The sequence below is a fragment of the Acinonyx jubatus genome, chromosome C1, assembly GCF_027475565.1.
Source record: "Acinonyx jubatus isolate Ajub_Pintada_27869175 chromosome C1, VMU_Ajub_asm_v1.0, whole genome shotgun sequence".
NCBI classification, from domain to species: domain Eukaryota; kingdom Metazoa; phylum Chordata; class Mammalia; order Carnivora; family Felidae; genus Acinonyx; species Acinonyx jubatus.
The window spans coordinates 84,009,005-84,025,868 of record NC_069381.1 but is presented as its reverse complement, the minus strand read 5'-3'; the positions used below and the strand labels follow the sequence as shown (position 1 = coordinate 84,025,868).

Sequence of the window (16,864 nt, the reverse complement as noted above, 5' to 3'; positions counted from 1 at the left end):
AAAACAACCAAATTAAATAACTGTAAGTTTAATGTAAAAAAGTTAAAAAATATAAAAATTCATAAATGAACTTTTCAACAATTTTTTTTTATAATATGTCTGCTTGAAAGTTTACCAAATATCTTTCGTAACTTACAGCCTTAGAGTTTTGCTAAGTCAAGTGAAATGATGAATATTCACTGAATATGTATATCATCCCACATAAGGCAAAATGGTGAAACATTAATAACTGAATGTAAGTTAACCTACTTTTTGCCTCTTATTAAAAAGCAACCGGGGGTATTTGGGTCTGTTCGCAAACATGTTTTGTACCACGTTGAAAAACAATGAAAAAATTATACCATGAAGAAGCATATAGCTCTAGAAATGAGGAAATGAAGTATTCATAAATTTGCCAATGTACAGAATGTTGGTGTATGACAAACACTTCACAATTACTTCCTAGTTTTCACTAGAATTAAGGTTAAGAATTCTAATTAATATATGTAATTAAAATACTAGGAAGAAGGTGGGGGGACTTAGTATATACAAGGAAAGTAAGATGTGTTTTGGTATGAAAAAAATATGATATGGAGATATGTTTTTGCTAAAGGAAAAAAAAGAGTAATTTTCCCTAAAATAGAATAATTCGTTGTTCTAGAATGAGAAAGAGCAGAATAAAAGACAAAAACTAAACGGATATAGAAAGCTGGGAAGAGAGTAGAGGAGATACTTATTTCAAATGGTCATGATGGCTAAAATTGAGTGCGTTAATTATAAGGTTATAAAAAACGAGCCTTAATATCTAAAGTACATTGATACAAAACTAGAATTGAGTCTTGTCTCTTCTAAAAGAGCAAAGCTTTCTTGGACTATGGGTCTGCTCTTGATAAGATTGTGAAAAGTTTTCCTTTACCTTTTAAGTAATCTGCCTAGAAAACAAAGATCCTATGTTTTATCAAAATAACTTCCTGTACTTCCCATTTTCTTTATCTGGTCTTTGATTACTTAAGAAAACAGTCTTTTCTATTAAAAGAGTTCATTTATATTTATTATATATAAATATATATAACTATGTAACTTTCAGTATTTGCCTTCAATGTGTTTGTCACTTTGGTTAAATGGATAACGAAGTATTGTTTCATAGGACCTATGATCCCATTTAATCATGTATTTTAAAACTTAATATGTTTGGGGGTGCCTGGGTTCCTCAGTCAGTTAAGCGTCCAACTTTGGCTCAGGTCATGATCTCATGGTCCATGAGTTCAAGCCCTGCATCCAGCTCTGTGCTGACAGCTCAGAGCCTGAAGCCTACTTCAGATTCTGTCTCTCTCTGCCCCCCCACCCCCCTGCTTGCACTCTGTCTCTCTCAAAAATAAATAAACGTTAAAAATTTTTTTCTTTAACCTAATATGTTTGGCAAAATTCCCAAAAATCAAGTTCTAAATGAAGTCTTTTTGAGCTAGAACTTTGATTTGTTCCAGAGGGTCCCTGAAACATCTCAAAAGATATATTCTCTCTCCTTATAAAAAGAAAGATGTCAAACTAATGAGGTGTATTTGATATGTTAAATTATATAGAAAACATTGTCAGGGACGCCTGGGTGGCTTAGTTGGTTAAGCTTCCAAATCATGATGATCTCACAGTTTGTGAGTTCAAGCCCTGCATTGGGCTGTGCTCTGATGGCCCAGAGGCTGCTTGGGATTCTGTCTCTCCTTCTCTCAGACCACCCCCACCCCCCGCCAATTTATGCTCTCTATCAAAATAAATTAATTAAAAAAAAACTTAAAAAAATATATATATATATATAAAGAAAATATTGCCAAATAAGAAGTGATATTTAACCTTCTTAGGTTATATCTGTATGGATAAATGTTATTAATATGGTTCCAGAAATTGTATGAAGTTCCTTAAAAATCTGATTTATCCTGGTATAATGCTATCAGTCATAATTTCAGTTATCATCTTAAAATATGTGTCACAGAAATAACCAAATATCCTTGTCAACTATATTAAAATGAACTCTCCTCAGATCTTTAACAATGGCCATTTTAAGACTTGTCAGTTACAGATAGTTCTTTTTTTTACACTGATGCTTTCATGAAAGCTTTTACAAGCTGCTACAATCCAAAAATGCTTGTCCTCAAAGATTCATGGAAAGGATTCTCACAAGTACTCTAGAATACAGGTTTCTGATAACTTTAAGATCATACCATTGGACTGGGGAAGAATTTCCAGAACTCCATGGAAAAAACTGATAGATTCATAAACTACTAATCCAAGATCAAGCAAAACAAGAATTAATTAAATGGGATGGAATAAAAAGATGAGGATGATTATAATTTTTATGAGTTTTTGTTTGAAACATTACTGGTTCTTTAACATTTTGTATAAAAGAGTTAAGGAAACCTTTTCTCTCAAGCTTTCTATAATTTACATCAATTTGGTAAAGGGTACCTTTGTAAACAGAATTGAAACATTTATCTTTTTCTTCTTACCTAGTTCCTCCAGAATTCAGAAACTCATAGTATTTTTAATTTATGACAAAATAGTTATTTGCGTAAGTTGAATAAGAATCTGTTCTCCAGTAACAAGACACAATTGGAAACACAGGCTGTATATACTGCCCAAGTTTTGACTGGAATGTCACATTTGAGAAGGATGGGTGTAATATTAGATATGACCAGACAGCTTTAAGGAACTAAGATTGACTTTATAGAGCCAATAAAGTCCCTTCAAAAAACAAACAATAAAGCCAGTTGGTATCTTGCTTTCAGGGTTCTTAAACTCACCAGGGGAGTAAGGAAGGTCAATTCCTAGCAGGCCCAAGAACCTCAAGATCTCTTGGAAACCTCTAGAAGACAGAAGAGAGGAATTCACTCAATTCTAAAGGTACTGCTGGCAAAGTCTAATGGCGAGTCCTTGGCTTGGCTTCCCAGCCTTGAGAAGCTTTTAAAAGTCCACTCTGAGACTCCTTCTGAAAAGTTCCAGCAAAGCAGACTTTAAAAGAGCCTAGATGGTTAATCCCTATTCTTACATAACTAATCAGACCAAGCTTCATGAAACCAGACTATTTTGCAAACAAATGAGTCTCACTGTGTTTATCTTTGCAGAAACAGAGATACTGTAGAGAAAAAGAAATTGTATTTCGGTAGCACAGTATTGTGGATATCAGATACTAGTCCTGTTCAATGTCTTTGAGGTTTTGTTACCTACCTATAAACCGGACTGGACCCTGAATTCTTCTAATTTCCTTCAATATCTGGCTGACTCTCCAAACTGACATTTTCAATTTTCTCCCACTGTTCCAATTTGGAATCACTAAGAACAAAAACTGCCCTTTTGCTAAAGCCCTGTAAGCTGAAGCTGAACAACTTGATACAAATTGTGATACAAGTAATCCTAGAGACAAGGATTAATTCTTGTGTTTTGGTATAACCTTATTTCAGATTTTTATTAATAATATTATATTTGAAATTGCTTCTTTTTTAAGTTGTTTTTTTTAAGTATATATTTTGAGAGAAACAGCCTGTGCGCAAGGGAGGGGCGGGGGGGGGGGGGGGAGCCTGATGTGGTGCTCAAACCCGTGAACATGGAGATCATGACCCAAGCTGAAATTGAGAACCAGATGCTTAACTGACTGAGCTACCCTGGTACCCCTGAAATTGCTTTTCTGTTCCATGTTTGACCCTAGTAATAAATCTTTGAGATAGTATAAATAAATTCCTCAAATAATCATAGTAAAGTACAAATTTAACAAGTATTATAAAATTACAAAGCTGAGCACACGAGAGAAAAAGAATATTTTGGGGGCACCTGGGTGGTTCAGTTGGTTGAGCATCCAGCTTCTGCTCAGGTCATGATCTCATGGTTCCTGAGTTCAAGCCCTGCACTGGGCTGGCTGCTGTTAACTCAGAGCTTGTTTCAGATCCTCTGTCCCCTTCTTTCTCTGCCCTTACCCCACCCTTGCTCTCTCTCTCAAAATTAAACCTAAAAAAAAGAAGAAAGAAAGAAAGAAAGAAAGAAAGAAAGAAAGAAAGAAAGAAAGGAAGGAAGGAAGAAAGAAAGAAAATACTGTGGACTAATAGTAGACTTCAAAAAGCTTTATAAGAAGGAGGTATAGGGGCACCTGGGTGGCTCAGTTGGTTAAGCATCCAACTTCAGCTCAGGTCACAGTCTCGCCCTTTGTGGGTTCAAGCCCTACGTCAGGCTCTGTGCTGACAGCTCAGAGCCTGGAGCCTGCTTCTGATTCTGTGTCTCCCTCTCTCTCTGATCCCTCCCCTGCTTTCTCTCTCTTTCTAGAAAATAAATAGACATTAAAAAAAATTTTTTTAAAGGAGGTGTCAACTTTCAGTTATAAATAAAATAAGTCAGTCCTGGGGATATTGTACAGCATGGTGACTACAGTTAATAATACTGTATTATATATTTGAAAGTTGCTAAGAGAGTAGAACTTAAAAGTTCTTATCAGAAGAAAAAAATGTGTAATTATGTGTGGTAATGAACTTTAACTAGACTTATTGTGGTGATCATTTTGCAATATATACAAACATCAAATCCTTATGTTGTACACCTGAAATTAATATAATGTAACATGTCAATTATATCTTAATAAGAAATATTTTTTAAAAGAAGGTGGCATTAAAGAATAAGTAGAATTTCTACAAAGATGGTAAGGAAGACCTTCCTTGTAAAATAAAGGATACAAGCAAAGACCAAGGCAGGTAGGCATAGACCGTGTTCAGAAATAACATTTCCAAGCAAGTACTGTGGTTTTGCTAAAAAATAGAATTATGCGGGATACAGTAATTTTAAAAAATGAAAAGGGCATATCGATCTGAGTGGAGCTATGAACAGCTCCAATTTTGAAGGGTTTGAATGCCACCCTAAATCATTTTACATTTGTTTGGGAGCCAATAGAGGGTCACGGAATATCTCTGAGGGAAGTAACCAGGGACTGCATAAACTCCCTATCTTTAAGAAGCAGTATGGAAGGGAGTGACTGGAAGAGGAGCAGATTGAGGGAAGCAAGTTCAGTTTGGAAGTCACTGCTATAGGGCAAGTAAGAGGGCAGAAGCACCACATTTCGCACACAGGGAGTGGGAATGAAAAAGGGGAGAAGCAAATTGAAATGCTGAAAAAAGTAGAATCTATACTTAATCTATACCAGAAATGTAAACTTAAAAAGTCATTACCTTAAAGGAAACAACCCGAGTTTTACCAATGAAAATAAGAGCACCAAGTGAGAAACTACATTTCATCTTTAACTATCCAAGCTGAATGCTGACGGAAAACCAAAAACTCTGATTCCACTTTCAAATACTGCATGTAATAGGCCATAATAAAAGATTCAGTCTTTTCCACTATAAAGTAATGAAGTGTAAGTGGTTTGCTAAGCAAGGCCCATTACATTTATTTTTTTTTTTTTGGCCCATTACATCTAATATCATTCTTTAACTCATGTGAACCAGCATTCCCGAGAGGTGTTTAGTTGGTTTAAATAAATGTTCACATCTTACCTTCCTCGACACTCAGAACCCTCCCCCAACATACACGCGCGCGCGCACACACACACACACACACACACACACACAACCTGTTCTGGTATTAATCTCACCCAGCTTCGGACAGCCCTTGCCTATGTACTACCCTTACCAAGGACAGCACTTCCATTTCCTGAAGTCCCTGCAGCTTCTTGAGCGCAGGGTCCTGGTCTGGTGGATCAGCGCCTACCACAAGACTACACTCGGAGCAGGAGCCCAAGGTTCGTTCACTGAAGGAATGACCGCCAACCGGGCCCACGGGCCACCTGGCTCCGCACGCCCCGGGCTCTGAGGCTCACAGCGCCGTTTTCAGCCGCTTGACACACCCCTTTCCTCGGGCCCTTTTCCCTCCTCCACCCAGCACATTCCGCACGTCTTCCCTCGGAGGTACAACGCGTCACTTCACCCGCTCCCACCCTTGCTGAGTTCGACACGGTCCCCTTCACTCGGACTTTCCATCAGCGCCCCCGCACACCTTTTCCCCCTCCTCCTCCTCCCGGAGCTGCTCCCGGCCCCCGTCCCCCAGCCCCCCGCCGGCAGCCTCTCGCGCCCCGGCCGGCCGCCGCAGCAGCCGGCTGCTCTGCGCCCGCCTCCCTCCAGGAGCGCGCCACGCTCACCTCCCGCGCAGCTCGGCCGGCTGCGCGCACCCCGGGCGGCGGCTCAGCCCCGCCCGGAGCCCCGCTGGGTCCCCCGCGACCCCCGACGCGCAGAGCTGGCCGGCTCCTGCCGCCTTCGCCGCCGCCAGCTGGTGCGGCCCGGCTGTTTCCGGGTTCCCGCGGTCCCGTCCCCCAAATGCTCCGGCTTCCGCCTCGGCCCGGGCAAACGCAGTTCCCGGCTCGGCTCCGGCGGCCCCAGCTTGGCACTTGCCCGCTCTGTCCCGAAAGCGAGGCACCTGGGCAGCTCGGCGGGCAGCTCCCGGTGCAGGCTTCACTGTCGCGTCGCCACCTCGGGCATTGCCTCCTGCTGGATGTGTCCCGGGTGGAAGAGTCAGATGGAGCGGCTCCCGCCCGCGGGCTTCTGCAGGCATGTCCGGTTGTGGAGGGTGCCAGGTGTCCAACTGGGAAAGGAAAGGCAAAGTCCTTTGGGGCAAAGGACCCCGAGAGGGGGTGGGGAGGCGGATCCAGGAAACCCGGCCGTAGAAATAGTTGTGGCTGTCACTGAAAACGAGATTAGCTCTGGAGCAGTCTGCCACCCAGGAGCCTGGAAGAAGTCTTCTTGAGTTGGAAATGACCACCTTCTCCCACCCTGGCTGACACCTTGAGTCTGGGGACAGCCCAAAGCGGCGCCAGCAATGCGCCTAGTGCTATTAACCAGGAGAGGGGAAGAAACAACAGCAACAAAAGACAAATGGGTCCGGAGGATCTCAGTCCTAGGGGACTAACCCCTTCCTGGCTTCACGGATCCCTCACACAACACTAGCTTTTAAAGTCCTTCTGATATCTTTGTTGGAAACCGTCCAGCCACAGCAGCCCATTCTGATAATGAACAGGCTGGAATTAATATTCTACATCCAGTTTGGTCATCAAAGAGTAGGGCAGGACTATCCCTTTCCTCTTAACACAATGCCTGGATAAATTAAGCCTGCATCTGTTTGTGTTGCGCATGATTAAAACTACCTCCATAGAGACAGGGAGAGAACAGAAAAATAAAATTAAGTAACTGTGTTAGAAAAATAACTGGCTTGGGGCTGGCTCAGTTGGAGGAGCATGCGACTCTTAATCTGTGGGTGGTGAGTTCAAGACCCACAAGGGGTGTAGAGATTACTTTAAAAAATAAATAAAACTTTAGGGGTGCCTGGGTGGCTGAGTCAGTTAACTATCTGACTTCAGCTCAAGTCATGATCTCAGGGTCTGTGAGTTTGAGCCCCTTGTCGGGCTCTGTGCTGACAGCTCAGAGCCTGGAGCCTGCTTCACATTCTGTGTCTCCCTCTCTCGCTGCCCTTCCCTCCCTCATGCTCTCTCTCTGTCTCTGAAAAATGAATAAACCTTAAAAATAATAATAAATAAAACTTTAAATAAAAGAGAAAAAAAGGAAAAGAAATGACTTTAAATTTTTCTATACTATGACCTTGAGAAAATCCCTGGATGGTGAAATATATATTAGATATTTTTTTTTAAGGAGATGGAAGTTTAGGGGCGCCTGGGTGGCACAGTCGGTTAAGCGTCCGACTTCAGCCAGGTCACGATCTCGCGGTCCGTGAGTTCGAGCCGCGCGTCAGGCTCTGGGCTGATGGCTTGGAGCCTGGAGCCTGTTTCCGATTCTGTGTCTCCCTCTCTCTCTGCCCCTCCCCCGTTCATGCTCTGTCTCTCTCTGTCCCAAAAATAAATTTAAAAAACGTTGAAAAAAAAATTAAAAAAAAAAAAAGGAGATGGAAGTTTATTGAACGCACCCAAGGGAGTGGTGGGCAGGACAGCAGAGGAGAGGCTGTCTGCTGAACTATATATTAGATCTTAATGCTTGTCCAAATAATTTGGAAACAAAATATGGCTAATATAAAATGATAATAGCTACGCACTATCCTAAGATATCTATATTTTTTAATTCAAAAAATAGTAGGTAGTCAGTAAATATGAGTTGTTTTAAGGGGTTGTAAGGGGAAAGAAAGATGTAAATGTTTTAAAAAATACACTAGCTGGAAAAATATACTTTAACACATGAATAGAATTTTTTAGATACAGAAAGACCTTTCAGTCTGCACAGAAAGCTTTAAAATGAGAAAGATGAGAAGTGGAAGCACTTTTAATTATGAAACAGTAACATATGTCTTGGCATCTGGGACAGGCTTGAAACTGAAAATGACCAAAACTCTATACAAACAAAAGCGACAATGAAAATGGAGGGCCAAATATATGAAACACACACCTGATGTAAAGATAGGAGCCCTAACACTGATGACCAAAGTAATACTTCCATTAATCTTTCCTAGCTTTACTATTTATACTCATAATACCTACTGAATTGCTTTGAGTTTCCCTGTATATAGCATCCATGGACTTTTTTCCTATTTCTCATGCTGTTCGCGAAGTGTAGAATATGTTTCCACTGCTCCTTCATATTTTTTATAGCTGGCCCCACTCCACTTTTAATTCTCTGCTCAGATATTATCACAGACTTGAAGCCTTTTCTGGCCTCCTTCCTCCCGGGGGTCTGAACTCCTTCTCTGTGGTCTCATAGAGACTTGAGGAATCCTCTGCATACCTAGATAATTTCACTTCATTGCATTGTGATCTGTTTGATATCAATTCTTTCTGCCTAACACTTGCCTTGAGATCAGTGCTATCCTATTTATCTCTGGATCTTCAGCATTTAGCATACTACTTAGCACATGGTGGAAACTCAGTACATATTTCCTGAACTGAATTGGTTGGTAATAATGTCAAAGACAAGCCAGACAGTACGAAATTTACCAAGGAAGAATGTGAGCAGAGCCTGAAGTGCAAATCAAAGAAGTTAAGTCAGTACCAAGGTCTAAAGCTCTTTTAATAATAATTTTATAGAGGTGCCTGGGTGGCTCAGTAAGTTGAGCACATCTAGATCTTGATTTTGGCTCAGGTCATGATCTCAGGGTTTGTGGGATAGAATCCCGCATTGGGCTCCTCGCTGAGTGTGGAGCCTGCTTGGGATTCTCTGTCTCCCTCTCTCTCTCTTGGCGCCCCGCCCCCCCGCCCCCCCGCACTCTCTCTCTCTCTCTCTCTCTTTCTCCCTTTCTAAATACATAAACATTAAAAACAAAAGAAAAAAGAAATGCCCCCAACCTTTTGTTTTTCAAAGTTCTTTCACCTTTTTGTGTTCTGAGAAATGGCTTACCATAAAGAACCACCTTTTCCCACTTAAATAAGATTTGCTATCCAACTTATTCGTGGTCCTCATAAAACTCACAAATATCTCCATCGTTTACCCGTGACAAGCCCCTTTTACATGAAACCTGATGAGGTGGGCAGACTCAAAACATCTAACTTCCGTTCTCTGTCTCATGATTGATGAGCTGAGATTAGAAATGCTTGTATGCCTGAAACTAGCTATCCACAGAGAATACATCCTGTTTAGCTAACTAAGTGAGACTTCAATGCTTGCAAAACACCTCCAACTACACATCAATCTGCATGAATACTGAGACACTCATTGCAAAGCATAATTTTTAGGTTACACAATTTTTATGTACTTTTTGCCTCTCATTTTTATGTGAAACAGAGAGGCCATATATTTGGATCTGTTAAAGAATGTGTTTATTTTTGCAGCCCCGGGATGTGTATGGCTATAAAAAGTTATAAGCTGTATATTCATAGCTCTGCTGGTCTGCTGAAAATATTAGTGTGTTACAGTCAAAATTATCTAACCTCTTAGAAGTCACTGTGGTTTAAAGTTATAACCAATATATGCGAATAAGTCTCTACTCAGTAATAATGACAGAGAGGAACAACATCATATGCAAGGTTTTCTGGATGACTTTTTGTTAAGCAAAAAGAGAGTAGTTTTGTGCCAAAGTAAAATGACTCTTTGTACCACAGTGAGAAGGAAGAAAGTGTAGGAAAAAATCCAAATGGATATATAAAGTTGTAGAAGGTTCTCAGAAAGGAAGTTTTAATTGTGGTGGTCAAAGCTGGATAAAGTTTAATTGAATAATATTTTAATAAATAAAAGTTTAATAGAATAATGTTTAAAAGAATAATGTACATTTAATCAGATATGACCACTTTTAAGGAACTATGGTTAATTTTATGACACTAATGCTTACAAAGCATGCTTAGGAAAACTAGACTTGTATCTGTTTTATAGGGTGAGTAATGAAGATCACTGCCTCGCAGGCCTGGGAACCTTAGGATATTTTAGGGAATCTGAGAGGAGAGTTCACCCAAGTTTATATGTACCACAGATGAAATCTGATGGCAAGTTCTTGGCTTGGCTCAAGAGGCTTTTAAAAGCACACTCTGACATCTCTTATTAAACTTTCAACAAAGCAAACTGAAAGAGCACTACGTGAAAAATTACTATTTTTGCTGTGACTGTGTAAGTAATAAAACCAACTTTATTTTATGATCAAGAGTCACCTTTCTAGGGGCACCTGGGTGGCTCAGTCGATTAGCATCTGACTTCGGCTCAGGTCATGATCTCACGATTCGTGAGTTTGAGCCCCGTGTCGGGCTCTGTGCTGACCGCTTAGAGCCTGGAGCCTGCTTCAGATTCTGTGTCTCCCTCTCTCTCTGCCCCTCCCCCACTCACACTCTATCTCTCTCTGTCTCTCAAAAATAAATAAACATTAAAAATAAAATAAAATAAAATAAAATAAAATAAAATAAAAACAATCGTCTTTCTTGGAATGCCTGGGTGGCTCAGTTGGTTAAGTGTCCAACTTGATTTCAGCTCAGTTCACGGTTCCTGGGTTTTGAGCTTGGCATGCTCTCTCTGCCCCTCCCCGTACTTGTGCTCTTTCTCTCTCTCTCCCTCTCTCAAAAGTAAATAAATAAACTTAAAAAAAAGAATAATCTTTCTTTGCCATTATCTTTGATTAAAAGGGGGAATGATCGTAGAGAGAAATTTTGTATTTCAGTGTAAAACTATAGCACACTCTTCAGACTCTAGTCCCAAGTTAGCAAAAGTTGGGTTATCAGACTGCAGCCCTGTTCACTGCCTTTACTCTATTTAGGCACTTTGTAAATTTCAGTTAGTTGGTAGATATGCAGACTATGTCTTCTCTGGCAGAGATTTAAGTGAATTCTCCCTGCTTGTGGAAAAACCAGTTTGGGTACCTTCTTGCAAATCGGACCAGAAGTTATCCTATTACCTTGCACAGAAATCATTAACACTTACCAGTTCAGTTCTAGATTCCTTCGATATCTAGCTACTACTCTCTAAATTTTCCAAATTTTCTCCCTCTTGCTTGACTCAGTGTGTTCAAGAACTAAAACCTGACCACCCATACCCCTTTTGTGTGCTGCAAAGGCCTTTCCCTTCAGGATCTGAAGAAGCGCTGTGAGCTAAAGCCCGAATGACTTCATTTAAACCTTGAAGAGCTCAAGCATTTATCATTATAGTAGACCATGCAGGGTTGGATTACTCCCGGACAAGACACTGTCTGGATCAAAAAGGAAGCTTGGCAAGATACTGGGTTACACATGCCCTTACATAAGAGGTAACCAAATTGTGAATGACATCACCAAGAGCCTCCACACCTTAGCTTTCAAAGAACTCAGTGAGTGGTGCTCCACCAACTTCTTAGAATCCACTGGACACCAGGTTCTCTTCTGAGGCTATTTACTTTGGTACAGACTTTCACATTTATGTTTCCCCTTTCAGTTTATTTATTTATTTTTATTATTCATTTTGAAAGACAGAGAGAGAGAGTGAGAGAGAGAGAGAGAAAGAGAAAGAGAACACAAGCAGGGGAGGGGCAGAGAGAAGGAGAGAGAGAATCTCAAGCAGGCTCCACACCATCAGTGTAGAGCCCAATGCAGGGCTCGAACTCACAAACTGTAAGACTATGCCCTGAGCCGAGATCAAGAGTTGGTCGCTTAACTAACTGTGCCACCTAGGTGCCCTTATGTTTCCCTTTTCATTTCAGGCATTTCATTTTATTGATTGATTGATTGATTGATTTTGACTGACTTAGAGAGCAGGCAGGGAAGGGGCAGAGGGAGAAAGAATCTCAAGTAGGCTCCACTCCTAGCACAGAGCCTGATAAGGGGGCTCAATGTGAGGACTGTGAGATCATGACCTGAGCCAAAATCAAGAGTTGAACACTTAAGTGACTGAGCCACCCACGTGCCACTCAGGCATTCCCTTTTAAAAGATATCTGATGGGGATGATAGTATTTTATTATCTAAAATTAAAAATAAATAAATAAATAAATAATACCTGATTAAAAAAAGATATCTGATGTCTAGGACTTTAAAACAACTGAACTTTTTCATGACCTCTCTACAAATGGTTCATGTAATTTTACAGAAACAATACCAAAAAGAGACCTTAAGAGATTATTTCTTGGACGCTACTTGGCTCCACTTAGGAATTTATTCACCCCTCTGAGTTGTTGAGCAAAAAATGATATTCATTCATCTTGAACAAAAGATATGTTGAACTCCACCTGAGCCTTGTGCCCTTGGAGAACAGTCAGAGTTAAGATACTCCCCCAACCACCACACAGCAATCTCTTGTGTTCCAGGAAAAGGCTTATGGCAAAGACATAACCTTTTCTGTATGACTTAGATAAGACTCACTGTCCACTCTTTCTCATGACCCCTATAAGACGTGAGGATAACTCTACTATTTATCTGTGACAAAGCCAAATATATACCTTTCCCTTTTCTCATGAACCTGCTGACAAGGCCAAATAGACCCTCCTACTTCTTGTTCTTTGTCTCATGATTGATTAGCTGAAATTAGATTCTTTCCCCCCTGAAACCAGCTGTGCTGGTGCATTTTAGGTGTCAGCCCCGCTGGGCTAAAGGATGCTCATATAGCTGGTAAAACATTATTGCTGTGAGGTGTTTCCAGAAAAGATTAGCGTTTGAATTGGTGAACTGAGTAAAGTGGTGGATGGGCTGGGAATCACCCAATCCTTTGAGGGCAGAATAGAACAAAAAGGAGAAGGAAGGATGAATTAACTCTCTGCTTGAGTTGAGACATCCATCTCCTGTTCACAGCTCCTGATCCTCAGGCTTTTGGACTCAGATCAACTTTACATCATCAGCCCCTTGGTTCTAAGTTTGGACTCAGTCTGAATTATATCACCAGTTTCCCTGGTTCTCCAACTTGCAGATTGCAGACTTTGGTCTTCTTGGCCTTCATAACTGTGTGAGCCAATTCCTTTAATGAATCTCTTCATGTGTGTGTGTATGTCTGTGTGTCTGTGGACACACACAGACACACACACACACACACACACACACACACACACACACACACGGTTTTGTTTTTCTGTAGAGTCCTGACTAATACACTAGCTATCCACAGGGAAATAAAATATCCTCTTCAGCTAACTGAGTGAGACTTTCCCTGCTTGCAAAACAAGTTTAACTGTAAATCACTCCATCTACAACTTGTTTACTCCTCTTTATGAAACTCTAAGGCAAAACCACCTGCTGAAATACTCTGATCTTTGGATCTGAATGCTCTCTCTTTTGCAATAGCTTGAATAAAATCCATGTTCTTCCCTGTCCAGTTTTTGTCTTTGACAATAGCAAGAGGAATTTTGTAGATTATTTAGGATCTCTATAATCAGTGGACTTAAAGACAGGGAGACCATACTTGGTGGGTCTAACCTAAACAGGGGAGACCTTGAAAAGCACTGCATTTTCTCTAGCTAGCCACAGAAGGGGAGATTAGAGAGACACACTCCGTATGACCTGCAAAAAAGTAGGCATCCATGTCATTAATTGCCTATGGGTATGATATGGCCTGAAACTGCAGGAGGCCTTTAGTTGCTGACAGTAGCCCCAGCTGATACACAGCCAAGCAGTGGGGTCTTCAGTCCTTCAACTATAAGGAACTGAATTGTGCCAACAAAGTGATAGCCTTGGAGAAGTTCCTCAAGCCTCAGACGAGAATTGCAGTCTCACCAACACCCTGATATCACCCTGGAGGCTGACCAGAGATCCCAACCACATCATGTTGGACTTCTGATCTACAGAACTGTGAGTGAATAAATAAATGTTGTTTCAAGCTGCTACACAGCAATAGAGAATGAACACAACCCCATACACCTTTTTTCCTTTCTCGGTGACTGACACCTCTGTGCTATGATCCCTCCGTTTTCTGCACCCTCACTGACAGATATCTTAATCTATTGGTTGCTCATATTGTTACTCTTCCTCTGGTTCATTCCCCTCAACATATAAGCATGCTTAAATCTTTCCTATTAAAAAGAACACCTTCAGGGCACCTGGGTGGCTCAGTCGGTTGAGCGTCAGACTTCGGCTCAGGTCATGATCTCACGGTTCCTGAGTTCGGCCCCACATGTGGCTCTGTGCTGACAGCTCAGATTCTGAAGCCTGCTTCTGTATGCCCCTCCCCCACACGCGCTCTGTCTCTCTCTGCCTCTCAAAAATAAAAAAACTAATTAAAAAATTAAAAAAAAAAACCCTTCATTTGACCTTATCCTATACTGATCTCTTCTTCCTTTAGCTGTCAACTGATTTGAAAGAATAGTAATTTACACTTGATGTTTCTACTTATTTCTTATTTACTACTGATCTGTTATAGGGGGGCTTTTAAACAAACATACTATCAGAATTGGTCTCAGCAAGGTCACCAGTGACCTCAGTTTTGTTAAATTCAGTATATGACTGTCACATTTGATCTCTTTGTTGTGAGAAATAAGCCCAATGACCTAATCAAAGGAGGGATGTGGAGACTGGGAGCACAGTGAAGTTTTAATCAATGTTCTTGCAAGAGCGGGTGTCTGATGGACCGGCACACTCCGGGCAGTCACAGCAGGCAATTTATCTCCTAGCATGTAAGTCCCTCCCCTGTTCTTCATTGGCTGAGTACTACAGAGGTTACAGCCTTACCAGACATTGCTTATGCCCATGTAATTCAAAAAATAGTCTTATTGGAACAAATGTATATTCCCTGAGGTGTCCCAGAGACTTTCAGTCCCTCCTTCCTCTGTTCTTTGGCACATGCTCATTGCAAAGCCTGCTAAAATAAGCCCGTGAAACCAAGAGGGGAAGAAGAACCAGGAAGTGAAGTGTCTAAGGGTTTGGGATTCCATTGTGTGTGTGTGTGTGGGGGGGGGGTTCGTACATATTTCCAATAGCTTGTAAACTTATTGTTAATTACAGAGCACAGCTTTTATTTGGTATTTCCAAAAATAAATCATCGCCCTTACTTGTCCCATCTTTTTTGTTGTTGTTGTTGGGGGTGGGGCTGAGTCTTAAGAAGGGGCCCTGGAAGCTCTCTGCTGAGTCAGCTCCAGGTTCAGAGCACAGCCTTGCTGGAGGTCACTCAGTGAGACGGGCAGCTGGAAACACACTTGTGGACCTCATGCTGCTTAGTCAGCATTGATCCAGCCTAAATCCAAGCCAGTTCTGGGCTTGAGTGTCCACTGATCTTTCTCCTCTACACCTCTCATTCTTCTGTCCAGACCCCCTGCTCTCAGAGACCCTAGGCAGCTCAGTGTGGGCATACAGGGGGAACAGAGGTGGGATGGATGGAAGAGATTATTAGTCTCAACCTGCACTATCCAGAGTTTGAGTCCCACATGGGGTGAGCTTGAGCCCCACTTTGGGTGAGCCTTGCTTCTCTCTCTCTCCTTTTCTCTCTCCCACCTCTGCCCCTCTGGTATCCCCCCCCTCTGCCCCTCACTCACTTGCACCACCCCCCTCAAAAGTAAATAAAAAAATAAACAAAACAAATAAACAAACCTGCCCTATCCAATATGACAGCCACTAATCATCTGCAGCTATTTGAATTAACATTAAATCAAATTAGAAACCCACTTTCCTCAGTTACCCTAGCCACATGTAGCTAGTGGCTCTCATATTGGACAGCACAGTCTAGGGCGTTTCTATCCTCGCTGAAGACTCTACAGCCCAGTGCTGCACCCCACTTCCTGATAAAAGTGGGGCCTGAAGGATGACAGGGGCACCTTCTGTGCACTGCCCCACTGCCTCCAGGAACAAATCAACTTAAAGGAGGCATCCATGGGTGAGCCCCCGGGGGACAGGCTAGCTCTACAGTTCACTGCATGAGGCACAAACTTCCATCTCCTCAGAGAGGTCAGGCTGAATTTCCATTTTTTCCAGCTCTTCATGGTCCTGCTTATTCTTGGGTTGGGATAAGCTGCAGACACTTCTTTTCCTTCTCTGATAAGTGTTACTTTATCGATACTCTCCTGCTTTCCATAACACCACTCTCTTGTCTTTTCCCTCATTTCTCTGATGATTCCTTGGCTTCTTCTTAGTCTCCTTTATGGGAGACCTCTTCCTCTACCCACTCCACGCATTAACAGTGATAGCTCTGATTTTTAGGGTTTTGCGCTCCCTTGCTACTGCACCTCACACACACATTTGTGCCCGCACACACCCCACACTCCCACACCCCCCGCACACACATACACTCTCCCTCGATTTAACTGGGATTCACTTCTCACGAACAAGTTGCTGCAATGGCTGGTAAGTGATCTCCTGTTATTGCTCATGTTCTCAATTGTACATATGCCTCCCAGTAGTGGCTGTCCCTGCTCTACAAACATCATACCCCCTTCCAATGCTGCTTCCACCCTTCAGCAGATAGAAACAGAACTCAGGAGCTCCAGACCCTCTACCTCCTGTTTATTTTTAATTTTTAATTTCTTTATTTCTTTTTAAAAGTAAGCTCTATGCCCAACATGGGGCTCAAACTC

General features: G+C 41.7%; 1 protein-coding gene and 1 long non-coding RNA gene across 5 annotated transcripts in view; one reads left to right on the top strand and one right to left on the bottom strand.

Moving 5' to 3' along the window:
- LOC128313938 (uncharacterized) overlaps positions 1 to 3,502 on the top strand; it is a 62,986-nt gene extending 59,484 nt beyond the window's left edge. The window contains exon 3 of the long non-coding RNA XR_008295082.1: positions 2,757 to 3,502. This is a non-coding gene — a long non-coding RNA (uncharacterized LOC128313938). The remainder of the gene's footprint in view (positions 1 to 2,756) is intronic.
- Positions 1 to 6,594, bottom strand: part of SLC35A3 (solute carrier family 35 member A3) — a 54,640-nt gene extending 48,046 nt beyond the window's left edge. Inside the window, exons 1-2 of one of the 4 annotated variants that reach the window (XM_053214517.1) lie at positions 6,140 to 6,262; positions 4,109 to 4,277 (exon numbers count right to left, since the gene is read on the bottom strand). Coding sequence is in view for 1 of the 4 variants with exons in the window: in XM_053214515.1 (XP_053070490.1) it covers positions 6,415 to 6,549 (135 nt within the window). In the remaining 3 variants the exon portion in view is untranslated. The other 3 variants (XM_053214515.1, XM_027058505.2, XM_027058502.2) reach the window with 3 other exon arrangements.
- Positions 6,595 to 16,864: the final 10,270 nt, after the last annotated feature.